We start from the raw sequence: 12,881 nt of genomic DNA, 5'->3' as shown, positions 1-12,881 counted from the left end.
CTATAGTTTTGCCTATTCTGGATATTTTATATGCACGGAATCATACGATACATGGTCCTTTGTGACTAGCTTCTTTCACTCAGCAGCATGGTTTTCTTTTATTCCGTTAATGTGGTGAGTTGCAGTGATTGATTTTTCTAATGTTAAACTAGGCTTGTGTTTCTGGAATAAACTCCACTTTATTGTGATGTACTTTCTTACATGTATTACTGGATTTGGTTTGCTGATATTATCTAAAGGAGGTTAGTGTCTGTTTGTGCAGAATATTGGTCTTAACAGTTTTCTTGTAATGTCTTGTCAGGTTTTGTTATGAGGATTATACCACCCTCATAACATGAGCTGGGAAGCGTTTCTTCCCCCATTTCCTGAAGGACTTGGGTTTAGATCAGTATTGTTTCTTCCTTAAATATTTCCTAGAATTATCCATTTCTTTTTCTTTCTTTAGTTTTATTTTTACGGAGTTTTTTATGAGACTTTGCTGTTAGGTACACTGTCTTGATAAAATGTCCCTTTTTATCTCTGGTAAGACTCCTTGCCCTGGAGTCTATCTGAGTGGTGTTTCTTTCTTTCCCTTTTTTTTTTTTTTAAATTTTATTTATTTATTTGAAAGAGAGAGAGCAGGGGGAGGGGCAGATGGAGAGGGAGAATCTCTCAAGTAGACTCCCCGATGATCATGGAGCCTGATGCTAGGCTCCATCTCAACCCTGAGGTCATGACCTGAGTCGAAATCAAGAGTCAGATGCTTAGGGGCACCTGGGTGGCTCAGTCGGTTAAGCGTCTGCCTCCTGGCTCAGGTCATGATCTCAGAGTCCTGGGATCGAGCCCCGCATCGGGCTCCCTGCTCCGTGGGGAGTCTGCTTCTCCCTCTCCCTCTGCCTGCCACTCTGCTTACTTGTGCTCTCTATCTCTCTGTCCAATAAATAAATAAAATCTTTAAAAAAAAAAAAAAGAGTCAGATGCTTAACCGAGTAAGCCACCCAGGCACCCCTAACTAGTGTTTCTATAGGATATCTCTTTCTGTTCTTTTATTTTTGACCTAACTTTGTCTTTGTATTTAGAGTGTGGTTTTTGTAGATAGCATATATTTGGGTTCAGTTTGACAATTTGCCTTTTAATTGGCGTGTTTAGTCCATTTACATTTAACATTTTTATGTGGTCGGATTTAGGTCTGCTAGTTCACTGTTTGTTTTCTATTTGTTTCATAATTTTTTGGTAACATTTCTTATATCCCTTGGCAACAAATTCACTTAGTTTTCATTTCTATGAAAATTCTTCTGTTTTGCCTATTTTTCCCCCCCAGGAATAGTTTTGTTTGGTACAGATTTGGGGGTTGACAGTGTTGCTGTTGTTCGGGTTCAGTTTGATTTGGTTTATTTTGTTTTTTTGACTGAAGTCATTTGGTGCCTCTGTTTCCAGTCATGGAGTCTCGTTAGGAAGCAGATGACTACGGAAGGTCGTCTCAGTTTGTGGAGGGGAAGACGAGCCAGACAGAGTCTGTGGTAGCGATTGCCTTGCATCATCTTACAGCACACGGAAACCTTATGCCCAGATTCCCCCCACTGCTGACTTGCTGTTTCACAATGGAGGGAGATGGAGGGGAAGATCTAGGTGGAGGATGGTGCAGGAAATCAGACCTTCCCGAAGTCTCCACTCTCCACACCTTGCCCACTAGCTCTGAAAACCACATTGCTTCTTGAGCGGCCTGGCAGGGGCCGAAGGAGCCTCTCAGATGCACCACGGGCTCTCAGGCTGTGACCGGTGAATTTCCAGCAACCCTACCCTCTCCTCGCTCCCCGCTGTTCTCCCCACCCCCCACGCACCCGCTGCTGGTTGTGCACCTCTTTCTGATCCCCGCCACAGCCACCTGTTACGAGTGAAGCAGTCTACAGATTGCACTTGAGCATCAGGCAAAGAATAGCTGAAACGTGACATGTGGCATCAAAGCAGGAAGATAGGCCTAGAAGCCTGTGCGGGAGGGTGACATCTCCCCTGCAGGGGCGGAGCCGAACCCTCGAGGGCCTTGTCTGCCCTTGAGCTTCCACCCCTGTTCCCACCAGTCAGAGCGCCCCCCTGAGGAAATGCGACTTGCCCGATGCCACAGAGCAGCAGAACCGGGGCCCTACCTCTCAGGGTCATTCTCTCTCCCAGCAGCACCCCATCCCCTACCGTGGAGGGGGCACCCGCACGCCTGCCTTGGTTACTTTCAGTTCGTCACTGTAAAGGTGTTCTCTTGGCTTCTGGCCTCCACCTTTTCTGATGCACAGCCAGCATCATTCACGGCGTCCTCCTGTACGGAGTGTCACTTTTCTTCCTCTGCCAGCTTACAAGATGTTCTCGCTACTTTTGAGTTTCAGCCGTCTGTCCACCCTGTGCCTCGGTGTCCTTTTCTTTGTATTTGCTTGGAATTTGCTGAACTTCATAAATCTGTACATTTATGTTTTTTACCAGATTTGCACATTTTTTTGGCCATTATTTTCCAAAAAATTTTATGCCCCATTCTCTACGTGTTGGTCTGCTTGATATTGTTCCACAGCTCACTGAGGCTTAGTTCATTTTTCTTCAACCTCTTTCCTCCATGTTCTTCAAATTGGATAATATCTGTGGACTTATCTTCAAGTTCATGGACTCTCTTCTCCATCTTCACTTTGCTTGTCCAGTGAACTTTTCTTTCTTTTTAAAGATTTTATTTATTTGACAGACAGCAATTGTGGCACAAGCAGGGAGAGCAGCAGGCAGAGGGAGAAGGAGAAGCAGGCTCCCTGCCGAGCGGGGAGCCCGATGCGGGACTTGATCCCAGGACCTTGGGATCATGACCTGAGCCGAAGGCAGAGGCTTAACCAACTGAGCCACCCAGGTGCCCCCCAGCAAACTTTTCATTTTAGTTATTGTTCTTAGTTGTATAATATCCATTTGGTTCTTTATAGTTTCCATTTATCTGCTGAGACTCTCCATTTGTCCCCCACCAGGACTAAATAACTGTCTTCCTTTGTATCCTTGAGCTTATTTGCCATAATCCTTTTTAAGGTCCTTGTGCTAATTTCAGTATCCAGGTCATCCATAGGATCCTTCACCATGGGTCATATTTTCCTCTTTGTGCTGTATGTCTAGTAATTTTTTATTGCATATTTAACATTGTAGTAGAGACTTTGGATTCTGTTATGTTTCTCTGAAAAATAATGAATTCTGTTCTGATGTGCAGTTAACTTGGCTGAGCTCAAAGCCAAACTGTCTTTCCCACGTCAGGCAGCAAAATCTGCAGTTTTCTCAGCTTCTAGCTTCTGCTTTTTTGCCAGGCTCCTGGAGTTTCCCTGTGTGGGTGTGTTTGTGTGGGTGTGCACACGCGCATGTGTATGCCTTGGAATTGGGCAGGGCTTATACATTGATTTGGGGGCTCATCCTCTTGGTGGCTCCCCTCTTTCTGGGATTTTCCCGAGCCTCTGTACCAGCCCCGAACCCTGTCTTCTGATACCTCCATCCTGTGAGACTGCAGCTTTTTGCCACCTGACACTGAACTGCAGAGACCCGGGAGTTCCCTCAAGCGAAAAGTCACACAATGCAAATCTCACAGCGGAGTTCCTGTTTCCCAAGAGTTGACAGTAGCTCTCCAGTCATCCAAACGGTTGTGTTTTGCTTTGGTCCAGAATTTATATGCCTTATCTCAAGGAGAGCTAGTCTAACCAAGCTACTGTGCCATCACCAAAAGCAGCAACTCTTACCCTATTTTATCATCTGGGTTTTTTTTGCAGTTAATAGCAGAACAGGTACATCTTTCCATACACTCACACATTCCTCTACTGTGCTATTTTGAACAGAGCATACTGTTCTGTGGACATGACATAATTTATTTAATCATTCCCTAGAAATTTCAACTATTCATATTTTGCTGTTATAAATAATGCCAGGATGAACATCCTTATAGTTTTGTCCATGGTTATTTCCTGAAGATAAAATTCCTACATTGCTGGGTCAGGTATGTTCTCTTAAAGTTATCTCATAAGCTGTCCTTCAGTATCACTGTACCTCTTACGTTGACAAGGTTGTTTGTAATAGAATTTGCTTCTAGGTAAGTACGCCATCTTTCATTATGTCAGTGTTGGGCATCTATATATTACACTGTTTCATAGGCATGTGTCCCCCCATCTCTAAAGCTCTGACTTGAACCCATGTCCTTTCTGGATTTTCTGCAATGTTTATTTCAGAGTCCTGTTCGATTTGATACTTTCGACAGCCTTTCACTGAGTATTCCAGCTGCCACGTGGGTATGTACCGAGCGATGGTTTATTTGGGGTCCGTTGTGGAGACATTCAAATCCGAACGGGCTTTGAGACATGTTGTGTAGCCAAGGTACTATGCGTTACTCAGACACATGGTTGGCTGAACCCGTCTTGGTTGTCACGTGTGGTACCATGGCCTGATCTGGGGGGAGAAGAAAGTGGATGGTTTTTCTCTGGCTGCAGGAATTTCGGCGTTTTTCAACACACACACACACGTATTAATCTCAAATTCAAAGATCTCTAAAACAGTGTGGGAGTCCATAAGTTTCTGCAGTGTTACGTACGTCCTCCTAGCCTTGAATCCACCCATAATAGCAAGCCTAGGATGCGTTGAGCTCCACGTTTGCTCAGGGACCGTCCAGTTGCATCTGTGAAGCTTTATTGCCCATATAAGCAAAAATAAAGCTCTGGGATCACATTGCCTTCTGTTAATAGTTTCATTGTAACTGAACTGTAATCATACATCTTGTTTTCTGGTGCTAAAGGGGCATCCACTGACCCTGGACCACTGCCTTCACCACTTCATCTCATCCGAATCTGTGCGGGATGTCGTATGTGACAACTGTACGCAGGTAAGCCTCTAACGCCTGGTGTCACCCCCTAGCTGGCCTGTGTGTCCTGATGCAGCACCTCTCCCACCACCGCTCACCACTGGCCTGAGCTCCTCTGACTATACCCAGGGGCCTTTTCGGCCATAGCCACGTAACTTGGCTAGGAAACTGGTAGCTCTTCCCCAGATGAGTTCACTTCATCTGCAGAATAGTTAAAGGAAAACCCTGAGGGCTGTGCTTTGAGATAGGACCTCCCCCACCCCCCCCACCCCCCGCCTCCCGACCGACAGTCACCTGCCTGACTCCCCTGAGCGTTCGTGTGTCATCCTCTGAAGAGGAGCCGTGGGCAGAATTTCTGAGGACACGGAACAAAATAGATGACGCGCCACAGCAGAGTTCCTGCATCGCACTGTCGTTTCTCTTGTCCCCACTGTCACTGTTACTTAACGACTAAACCAGTGCGAACAACTCACGATTAACTGGGCAGCTGAGCTCCTTTCTCAGGTCAAAGTCAGGTGCCAGCTGAATACAGGTGTAGCACCAACCTGGCTGTGGCCCTCCCCAGATGTATCGTTTCAAGAAATTCTGCAGCGCGATCTTTCTCTTATTTCAGATCGAAGCCAGAGGGACGTTGAATGGGGAGAAGGTGGAACACCAGAGGACCACCTTTGTTAAACAGCTGAAACTAGGCAAGGTGAGCCCACTCCACACGCCTTGTCGGCTTTGCCCTCGGGGACCCCTGTGTCCCACCCCCGACACTCAGCCGCGTCCGGTTTCTCTCCCGTCCCTGCAGCTCCCTCAGTGTCTGTGCATCCACCTGCAGCGGCTGAGCTGGTCCAGCCACGGCACACCCCTGAAGCGGCATGAGCACGTGCAGTTCAACGAGTTCCTGATGATGGACATCTATAAGTATCACCTCCTCGGGCACAGACCTGGTCAGCACAGCCCCAAGCCCAGCGAGACCGCGGGGCCCACCCTGGACCTGCAGGACGGGCCGGCCGCCCCCAGATCAGGTGTGTGCCCAAGGGGCTAACGCACGGAACTTACAGCACAGGGAAAAGGAATTTGGTGTCACCACCTTCTGGGGCCCTTAGGCCACGAGGGGAGCTAGTCCAGCGGTTGCTCAAGTTCTTGAGAATAGCAGGATTGGGGGTACGGGAGGGAAGATTCCTTAAAAGAGGTTAAACTTATATAGTAAGAAGGTGTATGGTTTTAAAAACAGCATCACAGTTGAAGAAATATGGGAAGAAAAACTTAAGATTGCTGACAGGATGGTAATTGGCCCCTAGCATTCCAATGAATTTCTTCCCCCACCCCGCCCGGTAGGGTCCTGTCGCTTATACAGATGCGGGGAGGAGAAGTTCTGGCTAAGGACCACGTCTTCGTTACTGAGCTCCTTCCTGATCTATCTCCACTGCTCTCCTCACTTGAGACTAATTACCGAGTCGGGGCCCCCGGGAGCAGGTAGCTCTTACTGCCCCCAGTCTTGGCTGAGGGGAAAATCAAGGCCCTGGGAGGTGAAATGACTAGTCACAGAGCAAACATCAGTCCACTGGGAGGACGGGCACCAGAAGGCAGCGTTGGGCAGTTTTTAAAAGCTATCTTTTCTAACTCTTTGAGTTCTTTAGAATTACATAGACCAGGAAAACCCACCGACTCTGAGGGCTCCGAGCCCAGACTCCCCGCCCGCACCTGCTCCCAGTCAAGCCAGAGGCCTGGCTTCCCCGCACCCCGGATGCTCCTGCTTAGCGTCCCTTGCTGCTTTTATTCTTTCCCGCCTCCACGGTTGTGTGGCCTGGCAGGACACCATTCACAGGGAGACTGTATTTTGCCTTTGTTCAGCGGATCAGTAGACGAATGTCAGAGCAGCCGTGGTGGGAAGAGGGCCCAGGCTTTGGACCGCCTCACCCTGGATCCCTGCTCCCCCGGCCGGGGCTGCGGGTCTGCTCATTGTCGCAGGGTGCTCGCTGTGGCTACTATACGGCCCACAGGGACCTGCTGGGTACTTAAAGGGCCCCGCACAGGGCACTTGAAAGGGCAAGACAGGTCAAGATCTCCTTCGTTATTTTATCTACACCCATCAACATTTGGCAACACGGTTACATGTTGGTATTCTTTAGAAGCTGGCAGTTAAAGAATAGAGAATGTTGAGGTCCGTGGTTCTCATCAGGGACTTTTGTCCCCCAGGAGACATAGGGCAGTGGCTGGTGGCATTTTTGGCTGTCTCAACCAGGAGACGGGTGTTAGAGGCCAGGGATGCTGTGAAACCCCCAAGATGCCCAGGACAGCCCCACAACCAAGAATTAACCCAGCCCATGTGTCAGTAGCGTCAGGGTTGAGAAACCTTGGTTTAGGTTGCGATGCCAGGAAATTAGCTACAGCTTAACTCCGGCGCATCTTTAGCAAACAGGGACGGGGGCTTCAAGATCCACAAAGCTGTCCAAGTGAGCAGCAGACCAGGAGTTAGACCCACTTTTCCTACTCGAGATTAAGAAAGTCAAGGACAAAAAGGAGGAGTGCCTGGGTGGCTCAGTCGTTAAGCGTCTGCCTTCGGCTCAGGTCATGATCCCAGGGTCCTGGGATCGAGCCCCGCATCGGGCTCCCTGCTCAGCGGGGAGCCTGCTTCTGCCTCTCCCCCTGTTCCCTCTCTCTCTCTCAAATAAATAAATAAAGTCTGGGAAAAAAGGACAAAAAGGTAGGAGTCAACCTAACACAAAATGAACTTTTCTCTTTGCAGCATTGTTGGGGAGTTAAACTCAAGGTAATGGAGGCCGCGGTGTGTTCTCCCACAACCACTGCTGCGGTAATTGCCTTGGGCCTTTTTCTCTTTCAGTTCTGGGTCAGCCCGGGGGCCCGAAAACACACATTTTTATGAATGGCGCCTGCTCCCCATCTTTATTGCCCCCCCTGCCAGGCCCGATGCCCTTCCCGCTCCCGGTGGTTCCTGACTACAGGTGAGCCACCCCGGAGAAGCACAGTCTTCATTTCTCGTAGCTGCTGATTCTCTTGGTTTCCAGAATTAGCTGTGCACAGAAACGGATGACAATGCAGACATTTTTCTTTCATCTTCAGGTGTGATTTCACCATTACACATTCCTGTTTATTTTTGTCCCAACTGGAAAGCACTTCAAAAATAAGAATTCTAGAAGAACATAAAATTTAAATATATGTGTTCTGTGTATACATGTGGGAATGCATCAGTCTGCGTTTTAAGGGTCGTGTAGTGTTCACTTGTATGGAGGTACCCTGTGTCAGTCCCCCATCACTGAACAGCTAGGATTCTTTCACCTTTCGGTTTTGCCCATGGCCCTTCTTTTTTGTTATCTGTAAACGGCTTGCATGTGTTCCTCCCATTCAGCTCCTCCACGTACCTCTTCCGGCTAATGGCAGTTGTGGTCCACCATGGAGACATGCACTCGGGACACTTTGTGACTTACCGACGGTCCCCGCCGTCAGCCAAGAACCCTCTTTCAACCAGCAACCAGTGGCTGTGGATCTCCGACGACACGGTCCGCAAGGCCAGCCTGCAGGAGGTCCTGTCCTCCAGCGCCTACCTGCTGTTTTACGAGCGTGTTCTTTCCAAGATGCAGCCCCAGGGCCGGGAGTACAGGTCCGAAGAATGACGGTCCTGCCCCAGAGCCGATGGCACTGTCCCCGCGGGCCAGGAACCAGGCAAGATCTGGCTGTGTGTGCGTGCGCAGGTGGCCCCGCTAGAGTCCTCAGCCTTCTGGTGTGTTCTCAGAGCAGGCTCCGTGCAGGAGCCGCTGGCCCCCAGTTCAAACCAAATCTGGCCCCCTGAACAGCTCTGGGAGCGTGCGCTGGGTGGTGTCCTCACTGAGCTCCGACAGGAGTCAGTCTGTCTAGAACGTCTTTTTACTCAGCTGATACAGGTAATTAAAAGAAACCCGGTTCCGGAAGCCACCTTTTTTATATTCGGCTATGTTAGGTGTTCTCAGAGGGGAGGTAACTTTGTCTAATCCTCCAATCGGTTTCAGCATAGATCTTTTATTTTTAATAAGCAGGCCCAAAAAATTGGTGAAATTATTAAAGGCAACAATTTAGAAGAAAAAGTGCCTTTCACTTTCGATTGCTTTTGTAGCACGTCCATTCTGGAAAACACACATTGTCTAAGAGTCCTCTGAACAACTTTTGAGAAAAGCTCTGCTCCTTCCAAGTTTCTCTGCGGAGAGCAACAGGACGCCTAAAAGACGCCTGAAGAACACCCGCCTTCTCTTTTTGTGGGTCTTTTCCAGTCTTTGGATTCTTTCTGTCATCAAAGTGCACCTGCCAAATCTGTCCCTCCCCCGGGGGGGTTAATTCTTCTGCTGCTCTGTCAGCTGTGAGCTGCTTCCCGCTTGCTCTTAACTGTCGGCACACTGGACGGGAGACGTGACGATGGCCTGTCATCAAACTGTGTGAACAGTGGGCACGGGGCAGCGTCTGTGCCGACCCCTGCACCTCCTCTGCTCTGGACAAAGCCCGTTTTTACACCACCACCACCACCACCACCACCACCACCACCCGCCCCCCATGGACGGTTATTTCTAACTCTGTTGCCCCTGCAGCGCTCCCGAGGTTTACAGGTGTAGCTGGGGGCTGTATGAGATTCGGGAGCTGGGGGCTGGCAGGGCACTGACTGCAGGGCCACAGTCAGGCTTCCTCGTTTGGCAAGGGAAGGCTTAGGCTCAGCGAGCATCCAAACCCCAGCCCTTTCCACAAAAGAGAAGAAAGTTTTCAATTTGTAAAAAACGTATTCTTACAGCTGATCATCTAGTCCTGTCATTTTGTTATAGGTCCGTACTCTACATCAGCTGTACAAAGACTGTACTGGGCATTCTCTTCCCTCTTGGGAGAAGGCTCATGGATGCAGCCCAGCACCACAGGAAGTTTGAGGACACAGTGGAATCTATGTTCTAGCTAGGTTTTTTATAAAAAAAAAAAAAAAAAAAAAAAATTCAAACGGACTCTTTAGAGTTAAGATTTGGAATTCGAACTTTCTAAAAGGTCACCCGAGGTGAGGCTGAGAGGCTGAGAACCAGGCTTCCCCTGGTGGGGGTGGGCTGGCAGACACTGCTAGACCAGGCCTGGGTGTCTGCAAAGAGCGCAAGGGGCCCGGGTGATCGCCGTCCTGCCGGGCCCAGCACGCACCCCGAGGATTCACAGCTCTCGACCGACTGAACACACTGGAAGGTTCTCCAGGCCCCGGACGTCCGGGAGAGAAGAGCAGCGTGAAGCGTCCTTCCCAGTTCCGTCGCAGGCCCTGGCTTTGATGTTGCCTCGAGTACAGCTGTTTTGCCTGAGTCCGGGGGACAAACACCCGGTGACGTGACCCTTACACCGCACTGCAAAACTGTAGCTTTCAGTAACTGCTCTTCTGCCGCCGTTCCCCCTTTGAAATCTGCTGTTAAAGAGATGCCGGGCCCGGAACGTTCAGCTGTTAAGTGGATGGCGGGTCAGAGGCTGGGGTGGACATGCACGGTCTCTGACCCAGACTCAAAAGCTGACTTCTTCATTTTGTAAATTATTAGGCATTAAGTAGCAGCCACCTCATCTTTCTAGCTTTAAGTTATTTACAGAGCAGCTTCTCTGGGCAAAAACCTAAGTTAAACTAGTAGTTTATGCCATAATAACTTCTGATTTATGTATTTGCTAAAGGTACCTTTTGTATCTGCTGTGTATTATAGTAATAAAAGAATCTTTTTGTTAGGAAAAAAAAAAACCCAACTGGTATTTTTTCATAATTGACCAACTTGATACAACCATCCTCTTTCTGAATTCTGCATTGTTAGGTAATAAGCCCCATGCTTGGATGCAGCCTTTCCTATGTTCCCTGTTGGGAAGAGAGAAGCCAGCTCTGTCTTGGAGTAGAGAGGGGAGGAGGAAAGAGAAGTACAAACCACCGACAAAGTTTTTACTTTTTAGCGGGCAGAATTTTGCGAAATGTCAGATTGACCCGTGGAGCTAGAATCTTCTTTCGTACGGGGAGACTGTGGTACCAGTGAGTGTTGGTCGGGTGGTTCATCATAAGCAAACTTCCGTGGGCCAGCTGAAGCCTGACCACCTCCACCTTCCGGGTGGGCTTTTTCCCCCGAGAGTCCTTATGCCGGAAGAAGAAGTCTCTGCAGGCCCCAAAGGAGACAGAAGCTATGGGGCTCCCGGGAGCCAGTTCTCGTTCATCATCTCGGTGCTCACCGATGTGGTCACAGCCGTCTTTATACCTGCAGTGAGAACACAAGCCCCGTTTACAAAACAGCCCTCTCCTGGGACCCGCCAACAGGGCAGAATCCTCATTTTCCCCCAGCGTGACAGGTGCCACGAGCAGCCCCTGCTGTGGGTCTGTGGGGGCTGGAGGGCCTCATCTGGGTCTACAGATGAGCCAAGCCTGAAGCGCTTGCACTCGATCTTGTCCTGTTTGATCATGTGCTTTAAAATGTAACTCACCAAAAGCAGCCAAAAACTCATCTTGGGGTTTTCCCAGTCCATGTATGTAAACCTTCAACTGGTTTCTCCCCCACTTAAGAATAAAAAACCCTGACTCCTTGCCAGTTTGGCCCCTGCCCGTCTCTGAGCTCATAATAGCCCTCTCTCCCTCCCCTCATTTGCTGCTCCAGCAGTTATCAGTGGGATTTCCGCTCCTTACACACTCCAAGCCCCCTCTGCTCTTCCTCAGGACGTCTGTGTGGCTTGCTCCCTCATTCCATGTAGTCTCAGCACCTCAGGGAGCCCTCCGCTAACCACCTTCCCCTAAACTCAGGGTTGGTAAGCAGGGTGGTTCTGTCCCCCAAGGGACGCTCGGCAGTGTCTGGAGACATGCTGGTGGCTGTGACTGGGGAGGGGATGCTCCTGGCATCCAAGGGGTGGAAGCCAGGGAGGCCGCTCACACCCTGCAAAGCACAGGGCAGCCCTGACAACAGAAGTATCCGGCCCAAAATGTCAGAGTGTTGCTGGTGCGAAACCCTGCCCTCAACCCAGACCCCTTTCTCCTAGCCATTCTCAGCAATATCAGCCTGTTTAATTTTCTTTAAGACACTTATCAGCATCTGAAATGATCTTGTTCAACGGTTTGTTCATGAGAGAATCACCTCTCACTTCCTCTGCAGCGTGGCCTCCACGAGGACCAACTGCTGATGCTCCCCAGGCCACATCCCTGCTGCACTAAGGGATTTGTTGCACAAATGAATAAAATATGGTGGATCTTATCTTTAGAGAACAAACTGAGGGCTGCTGGAGGGGGGAGGATGGGGCAACCGGGTGATGGGCATTAAGCGGGGCACGTGATGTGATGAGCACTGGGTGTTATATGCAACTGATGAATCACTGAACCCTACATCTGCAACTAAGGATGTACTTACTCTGTTAGCTCATTGGATTTAAATTTAAAAAAAAAAATGATGGAATCCTAAATTCCCGCCTTCGGAAGAAGCAGATTTATACAATTCAGTCCAGTAGCCTGAAAAGGAAAAAACCAGGTAGAGTGTCACCTGTTGACAAGCACAAAGTTGAAGGTCTCTCCTGTCACCATAGAAACACGATCCCGGACGTGCTCTAGAACTGGGATCCAGGGCTTTGGAGACAGAGTGAGGCCCGAGAACGTGTAGGTCAGCCCCACGTTGCCATAGGTCGCTTGCTTCCTGGGCACACTGTGCCACTTCCCGAACACCTGGACCCTGGCCAGCGCACCTGCACAGATAAAACACGGCAGCTCAGAAGAGCAGGCAGGCGAGTAGCCCGCACGCTTGCTCCCTGAGGATTCAGGATCGAGAGGGAACTGAAACAGGAGTAACATTTCACTTCCTGACCAGGGACAGAAATCACTGCGGCTTGCCCAAAATGTTCACGTAAGAACAGTGGTTCTTGTCCTACACTTAGAGAAAGACGCTCTCGTCCAATTTTTTTTTTAACACTATGCTTTAATTGCCTAAACTCCAGTAGAAGCATAATAAGAGGCTGAAATGCAAGCAAGCCGAAGTCAGGCTACACGCTAGGGTGATTTTGCCAACCGTGGGGACTAAGGGTGTGGGGCCCCCAAGAGAGATGAAGCCAATGCATTTAAGGC

General features: G+C 49.3%; 2 protein-coding genes across 8 annotated transcripts in view; one reads left to right on the top strand and one right to left on the bottom strand.

Moving 5' to 3' along the window:
- Positions 1-11,366, top strand: part of USP30 (ubiquitin specific peptidase 30) — a 59,279-nt gene extending 47,913 nt beyond the window's left edge. For 3 of the 6 annotated variants that reach the window (XM_025889333.2, XM_025889331.2, XM_025889328.2), the window contains 6 exons: positions 4,200-4,259; positions 4,760-4,846; positions 5,439-5,519; positions 5,619-5,838; positions 7,659-7,779; positions 8,184-8,742. In XM_025889333.2, coding sequence (XP_025745118.1) covers positions 4,200-4,259; positions 4,760-4,846; positions 5,439-5,519; positions 5,619-5,838; positions 7,659-7,779; positions 8,184-8,448 — 834 coding nt within the window. In that variant the 3' untranslated portion in view covers positions 8,449-8,742. Of the gene's footprint in view, positions 1-4,199; positions 4,260-4,759; positions 4,847-5,438; positions 5,520-5,618; positions 5,839-7,658; positions 7,780-8,183; positions 8,743-8,924 lie in introns of those variants that run through there. The other 3 variants (XM_025889330.2, XM_025889329.2, XM_025889332.2) reach the window with 3 other exon arrangements.
- ALKBH2 (alkB homolog 2, alpha-ketoglutarate dependent dioxygenase) overlaps positions 10,716-12,881 on the bottom strand; it is a 3,437-nt gene continuing 1,271 nt past the window's right edge. For both annotated transcript variants that reach the window (XM_025889336.2, XM_025889337.1), the window contains exons 3-4: positions 12,307-12,505; positions 10,716-11,043 (exon numbers count right to left, since the gene is read on the bottom strand). In XM_025889336.2, coding sequence (XP_025745121.1) covers positions 10,737-11,043; positions 12,307-12,505 — 506 coding nt within the window. In that variant the 3' untranslated portion in view covers positions 10,716-10,736. The remainder of the gene's footprint in view (positions 11,044-12,306; positions 12,506-12,881) is intronic.

The sequence above is a fragment of the Callorhinus ursinus genome, unplaced genomic scaffold (genome assembly GCF_003265705.2).
Source record: "Callorhinus ursinus isolate GAN/ISIS: 27379988/994484 unplaced genomic scaffold, GSC_fseal_2.0 scaffold41, whole genome shotgun sequence".
Classification (NCBI taxonomy): Eukaryota; Metazoa; Chordata; class Mammalia; order Carnivora; family Otariidae; genus Callorhinus; species Callorhinus ursinus.
Note: the sequence above shows the minus strand (reverse complement) of the source record. Positions and strands in the feature narration are given on the sequence as shown.